The sequence below is a fragment of the Corapipo altera genome, unplaced genomic scaffold (genome assembly GCF_003945725.1).
Source record: "Corapipo altera isolate COAL_440 unplaced genomic scaffold, ASM394572v1 113, whole genome shotgun sequence".
Classification (NCBI taxonomy): Eukaryota; Metazoa; Chordata; class Aves; order Passeriformes; family Pipridae; genus Corapipo; species Corapipo altera.
The window spans coordinates 2066341-2085722 of NW_020884895.1; the positions used below are offsets into that span (position 1 = coordinate 2066341).

Genomic DNA, 19382 nt, shown 5'->3' on the forward strand with positions numbered 1-19382 from the left:
AGTCCATTTGCACAGCTGGGTCCGTCTGGCTTCTTTCCCCAGTGGAAGGTGACCTGCAATCCAGGGCAATGCCTGGCCCCGCCACCCATGCGCCCCCCCCTTCCCCCATCCGGGCTGCGTGAGCGTTTTCCGCGATGGCACAGATAACGCCTGCCCGCAGGTCCCAGGCGGCAGTGCTGAGGGGGGGACAGGGCAGGGTCAATATGCAGGACCCCAAGGCGCCACTAGGAGCCTGCTTTTTCCTTCTTCCTCCTTGGTGGCGAGCCAACCCCTGCCAGGGGTTATCAGCCACGCAGCTGAGCGTGGAGGGACCTGGCAGCAAACAGGAGGGTGGATGGGGGTACAGAGCCCAGGACTGACCCACCCCATAGAGGTGTTGGGGACCCCTGTCCCCACTTGGCATCCCAGGGCCTTTGGGCCAAGTGACTTTGAAACCCACCAGCTGTTCCCCAGGAACTGGGGACCCCAACAGTGGGGTCAGCCTGGGAAGGGCCTTAAAACATCCCATGGCAAAATGGGTGTCCCCCAGCATCAGTGGGTCCCCAGAAATGGGACGCTGCCATCTCATCACAGGCTGTGAGGACACACAGACGTCAGTGCCACAGGGCAGGGCACGTGGTGTCCCCGTCCCCCCCACCCGGGGGAGTGCTCACTGGTCGAGTCACCTGTTGAGTCCCTCCCTTGAAAGAGGGAGAGCTGCAGCCCTGTCCCTGACGCCGAGGAAGCACCATGGGGTCCCGGGGTCCGTGGCTGCTCTGGAGTTGGGTGCTGTGGGGGCTCTGGGTGCTGCCAGGTAAGTGCCAGGGTTGCTAGCACCACCAGCGAGTTGAACGGGTGGGAGCTGAACGGGTGGCTGATACCATCTGGGTGATGGGCTGCGAAAAACCCTCCGGCTTGTTCCCAATACCCCAAGTTCGAGCCTGAGTGCCTGGCTGGGGTTTGCCCAGTCTCTGTCTGCGGGTACCACAGCCTTGGCGTGGTCCCCAACTGCAGCAGGGGAAGGTGGGGGGCAATTGAGGATCAAAGGGGAACTCTCGCCCTTGGGGAAGACGTCTGACTGCTCTTGGTGTTGGTCGGGCTATGGGTGCTCCCTCCGCAGCAGGGAGGAGGGATGGAGGTGATGTGGACCCCTGGCTGCTTTTTCCTCATCCTGATCTCACCCACCTTTGCACAAGCCGGGGAGATGAAGGAGCAGCCCCTTGTCCCCTCACTAGTCCCGACAGAGTCGGGCAGCATATCCCGTGCAGCCGACAGTACCAGCACTGAGCTGCCATCGGACCTGGGCATGTGCCAGGCGTTCCCCACCGCCGTGGCCACACGGCCAGAACACCCCTCTCCCGCCGGCCAGACCATCGCCTCCGCAGGCAGCCAGGGCTCAGGTAAGGCCAGCAGGCAGCTGGCCGTGGGCGGGTTCCTGCCTGCTGGGGCTGTGGTGGGATTGATCCAGCTGAGGCTGCCTTGTCTCGCTCCGCAGGCATCCTGGTGCCACAGATGACAACAAGAGGGCTGGTCCCAGCTGGGAGCAGTGGTGAGCAGGAAGGGCCTCCCAGCCCAGCAGCTCTCCCTGGGGGTCCAGCAGTGCGAGACAGCCTCCAGACAGGGTCGGGGGCTGGGGTCTCTTCTCCAGGTGCTGTCAGTCACCCAAGCAGTGCCCCTCCAGCTCCCACCACCACTTGGCACAAGCAGCCTCTGTCCTTCGTGCCAACAGGGCACACGGTGGGTCTTGCCATGGGTGCTGTCCCTGCCGAGAGGATGCCAGGGACTGCACAGACTACAGTGCCATTGCTCCCCCAGGACGAGCACAGCACAGGGACATCACACTCCAGCATCAGCAAGAGTTCTGCTGAGCCACACGGCACTGCCTGGCTCCTGCTCCAGGAGGCCATGCTGGGGCTGGACGAGGCCACCTCACCTTCAGGCACAGCAGCTGGCATCTCTCAGGACAGGGGCAGCCCCATGAAGACAGCAGCAGCCTCAGCCAACCCTGCCACTGGCCTCCCCTGGGTGCCCCCCAGCAAAGCCACAGAAGGAGCCAGGATGGCATCCCCACTGTCTACAGAACCTCCAAGCACATCCTTGGCAAAGGTCACCTTTTCTTCTGCTGCCATTGGCATTGGCGAGGCTGCAGAGCCAGGGACACGTGCCTTGTCTGACACTATCCACAGTGCCTCACAGGACCCCAGTGTGGCTCCTGCTCAGCTGCCTCCAGCCCTTTTGCCCCAACCCCCTGGTGATGCTGTGCCAGGCACAGGAGAGATGCTTCCCCTCAGCCACAGCGCTGCTCCAGAAACTGCTGGAGATGGGCTACCTGGAGCCAATGCAGTCACCCATCTCCAGACCACTGCGCTAGCTCCAGGCACACTGGCTATGGTAGTGAATGTTGTAGCTGAAGAGCATATCCCCACTGTATCATTCCCAGCTCTCAGAAGTACCAGTGCTGAGCTGGTGTCCATTAGGAATGAGGACAGCACCAAAGCCACAGCAGGCACTGCGTTCTCAGAGACCAAGGCCACCCCAGGGGGGCTCAGAATGAGCCTGTCCCCCAGTGCAGCTCTCGATGACCCTGGTGATCCCTCTCCAAGGCCCTTTCTGCACTCCACAGGCTCTCTGTTCCCCCAGACCCCCTCAGCAGCCGGAACTCCTCCAACCAGACCCAGCACGGCCATGCCCTTGTCCTTCACGGATGCCAGTGGAGAAAAACCAGAGAGGGCCCCTCGAGCTGCACCAACATCTTCCATTGCTGCATATGGCATTGGGACAGTGCCAGCTGCCCATTCATCCTCCCTTGTTAGCAACACTCCAATTCATGAAGCAGGGATGGGAACAGCATCATTGGCCAGTGGCAGTGCTACTAAGCTGGGGGACACCAGAGCCACCCTGCCTGTGCCTGATGCATTCCCCAGCCACAGCCAGCCTGGTCCCACGGGAGGCTCAGAAGCCCCAGGAACTGTTGTCACACCTGGACCTGCACCAGCCCCACTGCTCTGGGCTGGGATACAACATGGGGAACCTGCAAGGACAGAGACGTGGTCACCAAGCACTGCACCGGGCACAGGCACAGCTGTACCAGGTACCCCAGGGGTACTCAAAGCAGTCACCATCCCCATGGCATCACAAGCAGATGTCCCCCATCTAATGGAAGGCAGTGTCAATGTAGGAATGGCTCTGGCGGTGCCCCCATCTGGCAGACCCCAAGAGATGGCTGCAGCCACATCCCCATTGTCCTTGGATACCACACCACCAGCAACTGGAACTTCAGGTGACCCCCACATCGATGGCAGCACCACAGGGCAAGCTATAGGGATGGGGTTCCCGGAGCTGGGCACGGAGCAGAACCCAGATGCCAGTGCAGCAGGGCTGACTGCCAGACACGCGACCATCACTGCCAGGCCATCGCCAGAGCCACCTGCCCAAGGGAATGATGCTTCTGAAACAAGGCCCCCAGTGGATCTGACTCTTACAACTCCAAAGAGCAGTCTCTCAGCCCCACTGGCTGTGACTAACACCAGCCCAGCGCTGACCAAGGCCAGACCCCTCATCAGCACAGCCACCATCAAGACACCCCAGCCTGTGGCACTGCCAACCCCCAGAAATGCAGCTGCAGAGGAAGGCCAGGGCACGTTCCAGTTGGCAGGAGATGGCAGCACCACACAGGCAGCTCTGGGCTCAACCCTGGTTGAGAACACAAGGGTGGGTGCCACAACAAGTACCCATCACAGCAGTGACATCTCTTCAGGGACAGGCCCACTGGCATCACCCCATGACACAGCTAGCATCAATACCCAGCCAAGTGCTGCATCATTGCACAGCTACAGCACTGCTGAGCCCACCTCAGACATGAGCATGAACTTGGACATGCACACAATTTCTCCTGTGATGAGGAATGAGACTGCAAGGCTGCCCCTGGGGTCGCCCACTCCTATGACTGGGGTGACTGAGCCAGCTGCCGGTGATGCCACCCTGTCAGCACACTCTGCCCCAGGCCACATGGGCTTGGTGTCACCCACAGCTGCAGAGCTGGTTATAGCACCTTCCCCTGGCCTTGCTCACAGCACTGTTGAGACAGATATCAGTGTGTCCCCTACAGTCCCTGGGACCACCCATCTGGAGATGGTGGCACCCTCTGACACCCCCAGCATCACTGTCACTGGTCCAGCAGTGGGAGCAGGTGATGTCAGTATGGACAGGGTCACAACACCTGCCTCTGCTGTTCCCAGCAGTGTCTCTGCTACACACAGCCCCCATGTCACCTCAAGGCCATCTCCTGAGGCCACTGACAGCATCCACAACCCAGATCCAAGAGCTCTCAATGCATTCACTGAGGACAAGCCCATGGCTGGGGTTACCACACTGGCTGTTGGCCACACACACCCATGGGAGGCTACAGCTGCATCCTGGTCAGGAGCTGAAGGTACCACTGCCCATGCAGATACCACCCCAACTGAGAGCGGCAACGAGGATGTAGCACCCTCAGCCAGCACCAGCAGCACCCATGTCCCTGACTCCAACACCACTGGCACAAACCTGGCCACCACAGCAGCCACCAGCATATTCCCCAGCAACACCACCCCGCCAGCCACCTCAGTGGGCTGGGAGACCTCTGTGGTTACCAGGGCCACTACAGCCACGTCGTTTGCCGCAGCAAGGGACACCAGCACCAGCAGTGCCCTGTCCCTCACTGTAACACACAGTGAGACAAGCAGAGATGGGCAATCTGTCCTGTCCCCAACAAGTAACCCCTTATTGGAAACAACTGCTGGGCCCTGGGGTGCTCTTGGTCCCAGCCCTGCTGTTGCAGTGCCCAGTTCACCTCTCCCCAGCCTGGACAGCCCAGCAGAGGAGGCAACAACCACCCCTTCATCCCTGCCTGGTGTTGGTGTAACTGGGGAAGTGGCAGCTGGACAGACTCCCACTGAGTCAACAACCCGCACCACTTCTACATCTGCCAGCAACCACAACACGGGACAAGCAGCAAGCACGTCCCCTCCTGCTTTCCAGACATCTCCAGGGGCACCTGCCTGGGGGGAGAAAACAGCCATCACTGCAGGCAAGACCACAGCCATCACTGCAGGGAACACCTCAGCCATCACTGCAGAGAAGACCACAGTCATTGCTGCAGAGAACACCATGGCCATCCCTGAAGGCAGCACCATGGCCATCACCACAGGCAGCACCACAGCCATCAGCACCACAGCCATCACTGCAGGCAGCACCACAGCTATTGCATCCACAGCTCCAGTGAGCCCAGCCAAGGAACTGGGAGGTCTACCAGCTCCAGGCACAACAGCATCGGTGAGACCACCAACCACCACCAGCCCTGCCACCTCCCTGTCTTCTGTCTCTGGGACACAGAGAGAACCAGCACTGAGTACATCTGCCCACACCACTGCTGGCCACAGAAATCCTGCCCCTGAGCCCCAACCCACCCATGAGCTTATCAGTAAGTAGATTTTCTTTTCCCAAAGCCAAGAGCAGGAAGGGGTTGTCAGCCAATCAAGCATCGTGATGAATGAGGGTACAGTCTGGTCCAGGGTGTCTCATCTGTGTTGCATGTTGAGCTCACAGATTCATGGGGAAAGGCAAAATAGGAAAACTGAGAGCATCCCAAAAGTGGGTTAAAAATTGGGTTACAATCCTTCAGAGAACAGGCACAGCATCCTGGCAGCAAGTAGGTGAGTTTGTCGAGGCTGCAAGATGGATAAAGCAGACATTAATGGTTTTACACCTTTTCCATTCATCTCCTGTCCATGTCAGTGCCAGCAGCCTCACTCTACCCCTTTGGCATCGAAGGAGGGGACCAAGAGTATGTCCAGAGGATGGTGGATTTTAACTCCCCACTGTTCAAGCCAGAGATTGGATTTCCCTTTGGGAAGTCGCTGCGAGATGCTCTCTATGTGAGTTCCCCTCTCATTGAGTACATGAGGAATGTGCTGCCTTTTTGGTGAAAAAACTCCACAGAAATGGAGCAGAAACCAAACTTTATCCAATTATCTTTTTTTATAAAATTAAAAATGGCTGGTTTCTGCTCACCCGTGGAGGCTAAAAGCCATCCCAGGAGCTGCCTGGGTTGTCGGCAAATAACACATTATTTTGGGTAGTTTACAGATAACGGACAGATCATTTTCCCACCCACGGACAACTATTTCCCATCCAACCCTAACCCACCTCCCCGGGGCTTCAGCGGCCGGGAGAGCTTCCCAATGGTGGCTGCCTTTTGGGATGATGCAGATTTCTCCCAGGGTATTGGCACCACCTGGTACCAGGTGAGGACCACCAAAGATGTTCTCCTGGGAAAGCCCAGCTCCCAGCTCACTCATTTAACCCTCTCTCTTGCCAACCTGCAGGAGTACTCCACGCTCAGCTCTACCCGAGACCCCCTTGTCCAGGATGTGGAAGCAAAGATTGAGAAATACCTGAAAATCCCCTATGTAGCAAAATGGACCTTGAAGGTGACATGGGAGAAGGCTCCAGCATACCCATCCCAGAGGGATGACACTCAGGTGAGCAGTGGGAGACCCAGGTGACAGAGGGGACTGTTGGCAGCTGTTTCAGATCTCACCACCTCAGTCTGCACTGCAAGGAGAGCAGGGGAGACTTTGGGAGTGTTAAGGAGGTGCCTTGGGTTTCTCCAGACGAGCACGTACCAGGCAGTCCTCACCACCGATGGGAACCACTCCTTCGCCCTGCTGCTCTACCAGGACGGCGGGATGCGGTGGGACTACACCAAGCTGGCTGCAGGCAACGTGCTGATCGGCTTCTCCAGGTGCTGTGCATGTCTGACTGGGTTTTCAGACAGCAGAGACTTCTCCCAGTGCTGTGTCGGGACCATTGGAGATGTTATCCCCAGGAGAGCCCAGTTCCCACTCCTGGAGCAACCTTGTCCCATTTAAACCCTCTCTCCTGCAAACCACAGCAGTTCCCAGCCCAACTGCTCTGTGGGGAGCAGAGGAGGGTTGTGTTGGAAGGGTGATCCCAAACCTCTCTCCACACAGTGGCAATGGCTATGCCCGAAACAACGAGCTGACTCAAAAGCCACGAGCTGTCAAGTACCGACCAGACCAGCACAGCAGCATCGGCTCTGGTACGGCACCGGGGGGTCCTTGGGGTAGATGGGGATGGGTGGAGGGAGCTGTGTGCTCTGTGCTGGGAGCATGTCCCCATCACATATCCCTGTGAGGCAATGGGGCAGTGAAGCCACTGGGCAAGGGCTGGCCACCAACAGCAGAGCATGGCTCTTCTGTGTCCTGCTGTGGCTTGCCACAGCCACACCAGCTCTAGAGGGAGCCTGGAGACCTCGTGTGAGGTCAGTGGCCAGGGACCGCTGTCCCACAGGACTACTCAGCACCTTGGCTGAGCTGTGCTGTTCTCTGGCTGCTTCCCCAGACGTGCGCGGACTGTGGATATACAGGCTGGACAGTCGCTCTCGGGTGAACTACAGGCTGTGGTGCCTGGCGTGGTTGGATGCAGAGCCAGCACCGGCCACCTGGAACAGCCAGCTGCCACCATGCCCCTGCTCCCAGCCCCAGGCAGAGCTGGACCCCCGCTACCGCTGGAGCAGAGGTGCCAAGCGTAGCCCCCCGTGGCCATCCGGGATGGAGGGGGAATGTCAGGGGCTCCCCTCCTGCTCTGGGGATGGCCATGATACCCCCACACCATTTCAGGCCCGGCGGACACCTCCGTGAGGATGCTGCGCACTGCATCCCCCAGCCCCATCGGAGCTGGAGTGCGATGCCTGTACCAAGATGGGAGCTTCCTCGAAGGCTGGCAAGAGAGAGCATGGAGCCTCCCCATCCACCCCACTGCTGGTAAGTGGGCACTGTCATTCCCTCACCCTAAAACACCCCGAGCACCAAGCAGAGGTGCAGCAAGGGGCCCAATAGCCCCCAGCATCCGGCCACCTTCCTCCACAGACAGGGAGCTGGAGGCATTCAACTGGTGCTGCCGGCAAGTGGGGAAGCCCCTGTTCTGCTCCAGGTTTGCTGAGAAGAGACCAAGGGTCAGCTGTGAGGGATACGTGCCGCCCACCCCTGGTGTGTTCCCAGGCTCTGCCTCCTCTGTGCCAGGGCACTGAGTGGGTGGCCCAGCCATACACAGACCCCATGCATTAGCTACACTTCTCAGCATCCCAGTGAGGGCTGCTGAGCCAGCACATTCTTGGGGGTGCTCTCCTCCCTGAAGTGACACCAACATTTGCTCTTCTTCCTCCCCCACAAAATGATTCCATCTCCTTTGGACCCCAGCTGGCGCCTTTGGAGACCCCCACATCACCACCCTGGATGGTCTCACCTACACCTTCAATGGGCTCGGGGACTTTGTCCTGCTGCTGGCCAGCAATGCCCAGACCAACTTCGTGCTGCAGGGGCGCACGGCACAGACTGGCACGGCCCAGGCCACCAACTTTGTGGCGTTTGCTGCCCAGTACATCTCCACCACCACTGCAACGGTGAGTAGGAGTGACCTGCGTATGAGTTAGAGCTTCTAATGGGAGAGACCCCTCTGGCAGGCTGGGTATCACTTCTGCATCACCTGCAGAGTGATGTGGGTGGGACCCTCTCCTTTTCCAGCCACCTCCCACCACTCCAATGAAGTGCTAATAGTGGTGGGAAGGACTGATACTCATCAGACACAGGTCTAACACCTCTTGCAAAGAGGCCAGCAAGGGCTGGGGACTCTGCAGGAGCATGGTCTGCTCCACCTTCTGCATTGCACACTCTTTGTGTGCATTAGCACAAATGAATACTCTTCCTTGCTTGGCAGAATTGCTCCCCACACATGTTTCATTAAGCAGAATGTTCTGGAGTCACCAGAAACAGCCACTGAGCAGTTTAAGGAGGGGGTTGAGAGCCAGGAGCCCACCGGCACAGCTCTCCACATTGTCACCGTCAGCCAAGCAGCAGTGGTAGCCTTGTTGCCCCATGTCAGTGGTGGCAAGGGGCAGCTGGCTGTCCTCTTCTGTGCAATCATCAAAGCTGCTGTATCATGTGTCTCCTGGAGTGAAGAACAAGCCAGCATGGGCCCTGGGGCTGAGCCTCTCTGCTGGGGCTGGAGGAGGACAGGGTTTGACTTAAGTGTCCCCAGCATGGAGGAATGGCAGGAAGGGAGGAGCAGAGGGGCTGACTGGGACATCTGCTGTGATTTGCAGGTTGAATGGACCTTGGGGAGCCAGGGTGACATCCAAGTACTCCTGAACAATGAAACCATCCAGTTTTCCTATTCCCAAGGTAAGCAGGATGTGCTGTTAAATGTTAAATGTATTTGCAGGAGACAAGGGATATCCCCACCCACTGGCACCAGCCCTGCACAGTACAAGGGCAGCCATCCTGAGCTCCATCAAACCTCTCCCACCTGCACCTGCCTCTGATTTGGGCAGGGTGGATGGGGAGCCCTGTCCTCCACAAGTTCACGGTCGTCATTTCAGACCCCAGCCTTGTGCAGACTCTCCCTCTGTGCTCTCCTTCTCTTGCAGACATGGGTGAAGAGGTGTACTACAGCCCTGGAGTCCTGCTGATCAATGCCTCCTCTGTCACGGCCGTCTTCGATGGGACCATCGCCATCTCCATCTCAGCCGCCTCCGGGATCCTCAGCATGATCTGCAGCCTGCCCGACTGGTACCACAACAGCACCAAGGGACTCCTGGGTGAGGACTTCTGGCACTGCTGCAGAGCTGGGGTGCAAGTTCCCTTCCCAACCTAAAGCAGGCTGGAAAACTGGGGGAATGTGCTCATGACGGTGGGGACCCCTGGGTCTAAACTAAACACTGGCCAGCACTGGCGAGGAGGTCAAACTTGGCATGGGAGACTCCATCCCTCTGGTGTTGCTCCACCAGGTGTGTGGGACCATGACCCTGCAGATGATTTCCAGATGCCAAATGGTACCAGGATCCCTGTGAACAGCAGCGAGGAGGAGATCTACAGCTATGGGATGACCTGTAAGTCCGTGCTTAGGATCCACCTTAATGATCCCCTCCTTCCTGCACCTTTTGGCCATGCTTTAGCTGGAGACATTTAAACACTTGCCTGAAAAAAAGTGATGCCTGGAAAATCCTTTGATCTCCTCACTGCTCCGTGGAAATGAACCGTAAAATATAAGAAGCCTTAAAAACTCAAGACTGTCCGCATGGTTGCTCTCTTGCAGGGGCTCTTGATGAGAACAGCCTGTTTGCTCAACCATTGGACTCACCGGCACTGAACTTCACACCCATCTTCTTGTCTCAGCTGCGGCAGAAGAATGAAAGCCAGTACCAGCTGGCAGCCTCACAGTGTCACGGCAGCAAGGAGTGTATCTATGATTCACTAAGCACAGGGAACCTGGCCCTGGGCCTGGCCACCCAGAGCCTTGCAGCCAACTTCCAGCAGAGGAAGATAGTACTCAGTAAGTGGAGCAGATCCTCACCTCCAAGAGAGCATGGTTGGGGTAACTGGGCAGTGCCCTGCTCCCTCCCTGGGCTCTTCTGTTCCATGTGAGACAGGAGAGAAATCACCAAGGTCTTGGCATTGCATTGCCCAGCTAGCTCATCTCCAAGCCTGGGAGATGCCACCATGCTGTGCAACATGAGGGCCTTGTTGGTGGGTGGTCATGGCAGCACTTTCTTGGGGTCCTGTCCTCACCAGGAGGGACTCAGAGCCAAGGGGTGATAAGACCACAGTAGCAAACCACCAGCTGTGTGCTGGGCTGCTCTTTCCTCAGACGCCTTCCCTCCGGTCATCACTGGTGACGCTTCACTCACAGCCTTCAGGACAGAAAAGGTCAGAAGGCAGTACCACGCCCTGGGGGTGGGTGCACACTTTGTGCCCCATCTCTCACCAGAGCTCAACATATCAGGTATGGAAGGAGAGATGGGGAAGATGGGATAGGATGGAATGGGAGCACATGCTTTCCTCTGCCACCTCCTCTAACTCCTACCTCTCCTCCCGGCAGAGAATGGCACCCTGACGTGGGAACCCCGTGGGATAGTCCCATTCACCATTAACCTGGAGGCTGTCGGGTCCAACAACCTCTCTGCACTCCTCCAGCTCCGCTTCACCCTTTGCAGATGCAGCAGGAGCCAGGAGTGTGACTACAGCAACACTGTCACCCTCAGGGAGTCTTCCCTGCAGGTAGTGTGCCAGAAAGCTCCTCTGGTGTCACACCATGCCTGTCCTTGTGCCAGCTGTGCTGTCTTCTCTGTCCACCCATCCTCCTAATCCAGTCTCACTGTCCCCTTCTCAGCTGGCAGCCTGCAGGTGCGAGAGTGGCTACTCAGGCCCCTTGTGCCAGGACCCTCCAGACCCCTGCTCCCAGGGATGCTTCCCTGGTGTGGGCTGTGACTCATACACTGGCTGCGGCCCCTGCCCAGCTGGTCTGACAGGCGATGGACGGCACTGCTCAGGTGATAAGGGCTCGCTTTGGCTGCTGGGAACCCGGAAAGCCTGCGGGCCCCCAGCCAAGATGTCTCTCCCGGTGCCATGGTGCATTGCCTCAGCAGATATCGACGAGTGCGCGCAGGGGATGGAGTGCCCGGGGAATGCCACCTGCACCAACACGGTGGGGAGCTACATCTGCTCCTGCCCAGCCAGCGAGGAGGGTGAGTACACACTCCCTGGCAGGAATGGTCCTCAACCCCATCACCCCTGGGCTCTGTGGAAGAGGGTTCCTGTGGGATCCAGGCTGACCAGAGAGGAGAGAAGCGGGAGCTGCCTGAGCTCTGTGCCCAGGCCTTGCTGTCCTTAACAGAAGGGACCGGAGTCCAGCCGCCACTTGTGTTCTCAGGCTGTAGATCTCACTAATCTTCCAGGAAGGGAAATTTTTCCCACGCAATTTTTCTTCTTGAGAAAAAAAAATCTCACATGCAGAGGTTGGGGGATGAAATCAAACTGTATTTTCAGATGGCTGTGATGGGGTTGAGGTGATGGCTTTTGCTCTCATTCTAGTGTAGCAGGTTGGGATTTCAGAAGGGCAAATGGCTACAGCTGGGAGAGGGGGATGCAGAGTTTTTGCTTGAGGATCTGAGTTTACACTAGAAATCCTAACACATAAAAGAAAAACAAAGCAAATCTTGGCAGAAAAGCCTTACAGAGTAGCTGAGGATGGTTCAATGCCCTGGGGCCAGCCTGATGCCTCCAGCTGATCTGGGCTCCCTGTCCTGCAGGTGAGAGGCCAGGCTGTGGCTCAGCCTGTGGATCCCACTACTGCCCCGAGGGTTACTGTAGCAACGGGGGGCGCTGCCACCTGCACCCCATCACCTGCACCCCCACCTGTGCCTGCCCCTCAGCTTTCACCGACCAGCGCTGCCTGGTGGCGGGGGGGGATTTTCGGCCGCTGCCCAGTGCAGGTGGGTGCCTGTGCACGGTGGGGGGTGAACCCCAATCCCACCCACCCTGGTCCTGGGATTCCAGAGCCACCACTGTGGCTTTCCCCCGGCAGATCTGCCCCTGAGAAGCATCCAGCTGCGGGTCAGGGCGTTGCAAAACACCACTGCTGAGGAAGTCAACAGCACTGTACGTCACGGGAGGGGACGGGCTGAGGGAGGGGGACATGCCAGCACACTGGGCAGCATGGCAGCTTGGGGTGCTCATGCCTCCATATGCCTCCCTGCATGGGATCTCTGGGGATCCAGCAGATCTACAAGCCCACAGGGAGGAAATACCAGCTGAATGATACCAGCTATGACTGTGGCTGTGTGCCAGGTTCCCAGCACATGAACCAAAGGCCAGGGCAACCCCTGGAGCTCAGCCAATGTGCCTGCATCACCCTTCAGCCTCTCCCCATGATGGTGACATTCTGCCCTCCCCTAATGCCTTTCCACTCCCCCTGGCACAGGTCTCAGCCATCCTGGGCTCCCTGGAGGTAAAGACTTTCCAGAGCAACACCAACATCACCCAGACGTGAGTCAGCAGTGAAGCAGACCCGTGCCCACCCCAGTGATCCAGCAGGGCAGGGCTGGGCGTGGGGCCACAGGGTTTGGTTTCTCTCCTAGAGTCTGTTTTTCCAGTGTTGATGCTGGTAAACCCTTAGAGACACAAGCCATTTGGCACCCTCTGCCTCCTGCCTCATCCCTTCTTTACCACCGCCCAAATGGGAATACTGAGGCACAGTGAGGCTCAGTCACTGTGATGCAGCAGTGGCTCTGCCAGCAGCCCCTTCTTTTCCCTGCAGGACAGACAGTGATGGCTTCACCTTTTTGGTGGTGTCTGAGTTTGCCTACAACAGCCACAGCACCGTCATCCAGTTCCTGAACGAGGAGCTGCCAGTGGCCATCACCAGTGCCTTCAACGGGCAGCAGGGGCGACGAGAGGCAGGCACAGGGCTCCTCTTCCAGCATCTGCACCAGGACAACATCACTGACCTGGTGAAGCGTGAGTTGCTCCCAGCACTGAGCTATGGAGCGTGGGAGGAGCACCCTGCTGTCCCCATTGCCCTCTCTGTGCCCCAGCATTCGGTAATGCCTGCAGAGGAGGAGCATGGGCAGCCTCCCCCACCCCAGGCACAGATCCAGCTCAGGGAGATCTGATGTAGCATCAAGGGGTGATGCTGTGTGGCCTAACCCCTATGCCCTCCCTCTCCAGTGACAGTGGCTGAGCTGAGGGACTATTTCCCCTGTGCTCTGTATGACTACAAGGGCTACCAGCTCCACTACGTGGGGACCATCGGCTTCATCTGCATCTCCCCTTGCAAGATGGGCTACTGCCAGCACGGCGGCCAGTGCCAGCACCTGCCAGAGGGGCCCACATGCAGGTAGCAGTAGCACTGGGGTGGACAAGGCCACCCAGCACGGCCACTTCTCCCCATCACTGCTCCTCCCTCCCCATCCACAGCTGTCTGCCCTTCTCCATCTTCTCCCCGGCCGGCGCCCGGTGTGAGTGGCTGGCCATCAGCCTCACCGCCTTCCTTGGAATCTTGCTGGGAGCCCTGGCTCTGCTCTGCCTCCTGTTTGCCGTCGCCTGCCTGACCCTGCACCTCTGCCGCCGGTACTGCCACCAGCACCAGGGGTGAGCCATGGGCTGGACCCACACAGGGGTGGGTGCTGGGGGTGCAGCAGGGGAGCAGGTTGGGTGTCAGAAAGAAAAACGGATGGAAAATCCACCTTTGGAAGATCCACCAGTGGTGGGACTCATCTGGCCTGAGGAAAGGGCTGGGTGACCTTTTAACATTTTCCAGCTCCTTTCCCAGTCATCTGCTGGTCAGAGGTGCGATAACATCAGTAGGTTGAACATTAGCTTCTCTTTCTCCCCCACGTCAGGGAAAGTTTGTATTTCTTCCTCATCCCACCCAGTGCTTGGTTACAGACAGGCTATTTAATTCTAATTTGAATACCACCCGAATGATTTCCACTACAATTCACATGTGCCTGCAAAGAGTTGGCCTGGAGTAAGGAAAAGTGGTTTCAGGGTTGGACCTTCCTCTCCTGCAGAGCAGGGAGTTAACAGAAGAATGGCAAGGTGCAAGGCTGGGGTGGAAGTGCTATTATCTCCTTACTTTCCCCCCAGCTCTTGGTCTTGGGGTGGCATCCTCACCCAGGGGAAGCTTAGAGCCCCAAGCCCCCTGCTCTGGTTGGAGCTGTGTCCTGCCCATGTTCCCAGCTCCCTGCTGGCCCTGAAGCCAGGGGTCTCTGGGAAGAAACTTTGTTTGTTTGCACTTGTGCCAAGGCAAGAAATTGTGTGCACAACAGCTGGGGCTTTTCCTCTTTTCATAGCCCCATTTCACCCCTACAGTCAGTCACTGGTCTCTTTGCCATCTGACCCAGACACCAGGAGCAGGCAGGGGCTCTCCCAGCATCCCCACACATGTTGTCCCCTTTCTGTTCCCCTCTCTCAGGGCCAAGGAGACATTCTGGAGGACACGGCCCTTCTCCTGTGAGTACATCCCTGAAAACTGCCCCCCCATGGCTCTGCTTCACCCCAGTCTTCACTCTCTGCTCATCTTCCCTGCTCCAGCTTTGACAATGGGAGAAGAACAAGCGGAGCCCATCCATTCCCACTCCCTGGAAAGGCATTGGAAACCACAGCTCCAGGCCATTGACCCCTCAGTCCAGGTCTGCCTGGGGGTTATTGTACCCATGGGGCGTTGGGGTGGGAAGCTTTGGGCTGGGAACTGAATCCTGGCCCCCTGACTTGAAGATACTTGGGAGTTGTGCCTTGTCCTGAAGCATCATGGATGCTTTGGCTGGCATGGGATCCACACCACCATCTGAGCTTGTTGTGAAGAGCAGAGACTGTGCAATATTGACAGCATGGTGAAGCCTATCCTTATTTACAGATAAAGATCCAGAGACCCCACATCAGGCCCCCAGGCCAGCCCCCCCAGCAGCCCTAGCCTGCCACTGGTCCTGCTCGGGCTCCTCCAGGCTCACAAAGGAACCAGACACTGACCCCTGCTCTGCCACTTGCTCTCAAGGTCTCCAGCAACACCAACACATGGAAGCAGAGGACAGGCATCTGCCTTTTGGATTCTGGTCTTTGTGGGAGGATCCACTCTGGAGGAGGAGCTTTTTTGATTGAAAAACGTGGGTTTATGTTGGGTGACCAAAGCAAGAGGATTTCACCTTCTCCTGAGGATCTGCAGAGACAACCAGGATTGACCTTGAATGTGTCTGCGCTGGGGTGTTTGCTAGTGCAATGTAACCAGACCCTGCAGAGTCTCTGATAGCAGGGTCGGGTGGGGCAACACAGTGATTATAACCCAGTAGGAACAAAATAGAATAAACCAAAAATTAGGGCATGCTGCTAAATTGTTTGCATCCCATGGGTCCATGCACCAGCCCTTCTTCCCTCTTGCTGAGCTCTCACATACCTGCTTTTTTCTGGTCCCATTCACAGAACCAAAATGAAGATGGATTTTTTGGTTGCTCCATCCTCTCATTCCCCCCTTCAAAGCTGCAAGTCTCCTCTCGCCGTTTTCATGGACACTGCTTACAGTGGCTCAGATCACACCGGTCAGGTTGTGCTCCTCACAATCCCCCTACAGCCCTTCAACTCTGGTGATGGGAAATGCTGATCCAAGGAGGGTGTATCAGACCCCATCAGACCCCAACTCCAGCCCCACTAACTGCCTTGGACGCTGGCTTAGCTGCAGCCCAGACACCCACATCCCCAGCACCAAATCCATGAACAGAAGCATCCTGCAATCCTGCTGCTCCAAGCCTGCCCCATCAGTGCCTCCCACCCCAGTTCAGCAGAGGACAGGGCTGCTTCAGGATCAAGGATGCTCAGAACCTTCAGAGGTTTTATTGAACAAACAAGATTTGACAATGATTTATTTTTTGTAAGAAAGGAAGATGCTCACTTACACACAAAAAATTATTTTTCTCCCAGCATTTCTGATCATGGGGTTGCATTTTGCCCTCACACACCCAGCAGATGTGTCAAGCTGATTCTGGCTTGATCCGGAGAATCAGTTCCTTCTCCTGGGCACAGGGCCCAGGGACCACTCAGTGAGGGTGGGGGACAGAAGTGGAGGACAAGACAGGACTGGCTCATGGGACCAGCCTGGTGCACCCTGGCACTCAGGGGATTGGCCACAGTCAACCCATGCGAGGTGTAGAAACCTTTTCCCTGGGTGCCAGGGGTCCAGGCTCACCCTGCAACATGGGAACACAGCGGGATGTAGGAAGGACAAGAGTGGTGTGTGTGTGGTGGGGGGTACCTGCCCACCTCCCCGCCAGCAAGGAGGTGCCCATGGGCACCCACTCAGCTGCAGCTGGGAAAGGACAACTGAAACAACTGACTCCTTGGGACAAGTCTGGGTTAGAAACATATAGTTCATGTAGAAATACGGAGTTGCCAGTGCAGGCAACCACAGACACTGGACAAGTGAGATGCCCTGCATGGTGGGCAGGGGTGATGGGTTCTAGGGGAGGACACAGGGGATGAGCAGAGCAAAGGATCCGAAGGATCAGCCGTGGCCCAGACCATGCTGTGGGTGTGCAACCCTCAGTTACTTGTCGTCTCCATCTGCAAAGAAGAAACGAGACTTGTTCAGTCACCTAATCCCACGTGGGCCTGGGGCAAACTGGTAGCCCCAGAACATTTTTTTGCGGGGGGACATGGGCAGAGGGAAAGGAGACCCACAGTCCTGCTCACCTATTTCCTCATCCGAGTCTCTCTCTATCTCCTCTGAGGAATCTGTTCAGGGTTGCAAGAGAGTCCTGCATCAGCTTACACCATAACCACATCAGCTGTGGTCCTTCTCCCCTCCCAGTGCTGTCACCCCCAGACAACGCTGGTGGTTATGTGCTGAGAGAGATGCCTCCCACAACCCTGCACAGCTCAGGGCACGGCACAGCTGCACGTGGGCACCCCAAAACCTTTCCCTCATCTGCCCAGGGCTCTTGCTGCCTTAACCACAGGGAGGCTGGGACATTCCTGCTTCCCTCTCCAGCCCTGGGCACCAAGACAGCATCACCCCAGCACACACAGGCTGGAAACCCACCTATGCCAGGTGACTGGTATCCATCACAGCCGATCTTCGGCCGCTTCTCACTGTAGCGGGCGCAGAGGTGGGCACTGCCCGCTCGGTTGCAGCACCAGTCGTACAGCTTCAGCTCCTGGTCTGGAGGCAAAAGGGAGAGTAAGGAGCTAAAGGAGACAGGAGAGGGAGATGGTCTGGCTCCAGGGCAAGGCTTGCTTCAGCTTTTAGCTGGTCCATGCTCCCTCCAAGGGAAACAGCATGTCAGGAAACAGATTGGCATGGAGATTAAAATTGTTTACAAGCTACAACAATGCCAACCTCAGCCAGGGGATGCCAAGGCTGGCTGTGCTTACCACGGTAGGGCGACGCCTGCCTGGAGGACCTCCAGTACCTCTCCTGCCGCCCCTCGATGAGCTGGTTCTGGCTGTCGTACAGGCAGCGGATGCCCGCGCCGTGCTGGTTGGGGGAGGCTGAGTGCAGCATGGAGACACGGGCAGCCCACCGGCCTGAAACGGGACTGCAGTGAGCCTCGGGCAGCTCTGCCCGGCCAGCACCTCTGCCTCGGAGCAAGGAGCGGGGCCGGGGATGGCTCCTTGATATCCGCATCACCCACGGTGCTATAGGGGTTTGGAGGGACTGATGGAGATCATCCAAGTAGTCCCCAAGGGTGAGACCCCGGTGCCCAGCATCCCCATCCATGTTAGATCAGCTCTGGCCAGTCTAACATCACAGGAGCAGGTCAGTTCTCATTCCTCCTTACTTTCCCTGTCTCTGCAGGGAAGGGCAGTCCCCCTCCCATTTTCCTTATGGTCACCTGCCCACCCTGCCAGGAGGGACCCCAGGCACCCCTGCAGGGAAGATAGGGAGGGACAGCTCAGGGACAAGGAGGGTGAGGAAGCAGCATGTCCACTTGCCTCCACGGCTGCTCTTGAAGCGTGGGTCCTGCTGCCCTTGCTGCAGGGAGCAGGGGCAGGTGGGCAGGCCCTGGCTCCATGCCCATGGTTCCTGCTGCTGCCCTGTCCATGCCAGGCACTTCAGCCGATAGTTGATGCCCACCCGACTCTCCAGCTTGTAAATCCACAGCCCACGGAGGTCTGAGCAGGGAGAGAAACCATGAGCTGTCACCTCCAGCCAAGGGGACCACAGGGGCTGTTGCATCTCGAGGTGATAGCTGTTTGATGCTGATGCTGGAAGCTAAGCCCACATTGACCCCCAGGCATCAGATCCCATGCTCAACAGCCACCCAACAGCAGGGAAATAGGGAGTGGCTCTTGCCAAAGAAGAAATCCTTGGGACACAGCCATTGGAACAAAAAGAGTCCATGGGCACAGCAGGCATGTTTCAGCCGCAGGGCATAGCTGGTATTGGGGGAAGCATTATATGCACTTGGGGGGAAAGCCTGGCCTTGGTGAACTCATTGAGAGCCTTGCCACAGCAGCAGGCTGGATTTCATTCCCTGGGAATATCCCCCTCCGTGTGAACCTTGTGAACCTGCCCTGGCTGTGTGGCATTACCTGTGTTGTAGCCCCTGAACTGGTCAGGGCGATATTTAGCAGCTGGAGGTCTCTTACTCAGGTCATCATTGTAGTAAAAGCCATCCCCACTGCGTAGAGGAAGGAGGAAAAATCAGGGCTTTTCCTGAGTGGGATTAACCCAGCCCCATCCCCAGGCTGCCCTTCAACCATCCTGATACTGAGTAGGGAGGATCAGTAGGTAACTTCAGGGACAGGAGGGCAAAGGCACCATCTCCCCCAGCCTGTTTCCTCCTCTATGCAGGGCACAGTTAGTTTTGGATGCTGCAAACACTCCTGCTGCATCAGAGGTTGAACCCACATACACCTGAAGACCCCCACAAGCAGCTCCCATGGTTTTCAGCATCTTGTTGGGCAAGATGGAGCAGAAACCCTCGAGCAGTCACGCACAGGCAAGTGCACACAGACACACACACAGACACACACACAGACACACACACAGACACACACACAGACACACACACA

General features: G+C 57.5%; 2 protein-coding genes across 4 annotated transcripts in view; one reads left to right on the forward strand and one right to left on the reverse strand.

Annotated features, from left to right (window-relative positions):
- The first annotated feature begins 1746 nt into the window (after nt 1-1746).
- On the forward strand, nt 1747-16152 carry MUC4 (mucin 4, cell surface associated). Of its 2 annotated transcripts, none has more exons than XM_027647606.1 (27): nt 1747-5440; nt 5755-5894; nt 6099-6263; nt 6345-6500; nt 6633-6763; nt 6993-7081; nt 7384-7560; nt 7662-7805; nt 7911-8030; nt 8241-8443; nt 9143-9221; nt 9467-9637; nt 9827-9928; nt 10135-10371; nt 10687-10821; nt 10918-11096; nt 11209-11368; nt 11465-11563; nt 12128-12310; nt 12403-12476; nt 12799-12863; nt 13135-13334; nt 13545-13713; nt 13794-13967; nt 14794-14831; nt 14913-15010; nt 15235-16152. In XM_027647606.1, exons 1-27 carry the CDS (start codon nt 1753-1755, stop codon nt 15289-15291), a joined length of 7233 nt encoding a protein of 2410 aa, XP_027503407.1. In that variant the 5' UTR covers nt 1747-1752; the 3' UTR covers nt 15292-16152. The 2 variants fall into 2 exon arrangements, with proteins under 2 accessions (XP_027503407.1, XP_027503408.1); XM_027647607.1 differs by having other exon boundaries at nt 13794-13946.
- Nucleotides 16153-16199: 47 nt separating this feature from the next.
- Nucleotides 16200-19382, reverse strand: part of LOC113949253 (mucin-4-like) — a 13195-nt gene continuing 10012 nt past the window's right edge. For both annotated transcript variants that reach the window (XM_027647609.1, XM_027647608.1), the window contains 6 exons: nt 18900-18988; nt 18300-18479; nt 17739-17891; nt 17407-17526; nt 17058-17099; nt 16200-16928 (listed from right to left, as the gene is read on the reverse strand). In XM_027647609.1, the coding sequence (XP_027503410.1) occupies nt 16912-16928; nt 17058-17099; nt 17407-17526; nt 17739-17891; nt 18300-18479; nt 18900-18988 (601 nt within the window). In that variant the 3' untranslated portion in view covers nt 16200-16911. The remainder of the gene's footprint in view (nt 16929-17057; nt 17100-17406; nt 17527-17738; nt 17892-18299; nt 18480-18899; nt 18989-19382) is intronic.

Coding starts and splice junctions, on each gene's coding strand:
- MUC4 (XM_027647606.1), top strand. CDS start 1,753: ATGCCAGGGACTGCACAGACTACAGTGCCATTGCTCCCCCAGGACGAG. Junction 9,638..9,826: donor CAGCACCAAGGGACTCCTGG/GTGAGGACTTCT, acceptor TTGCTCCACCAG/GTGTGTGGGACCATGACCCT. Junction 12,864..13,134: donor AACACCAACATCACCCAGAC/GTGAGTCAGCAG, acceptor TTTTCCCTGCAG/GACAGACAGTGATGGCTTCA.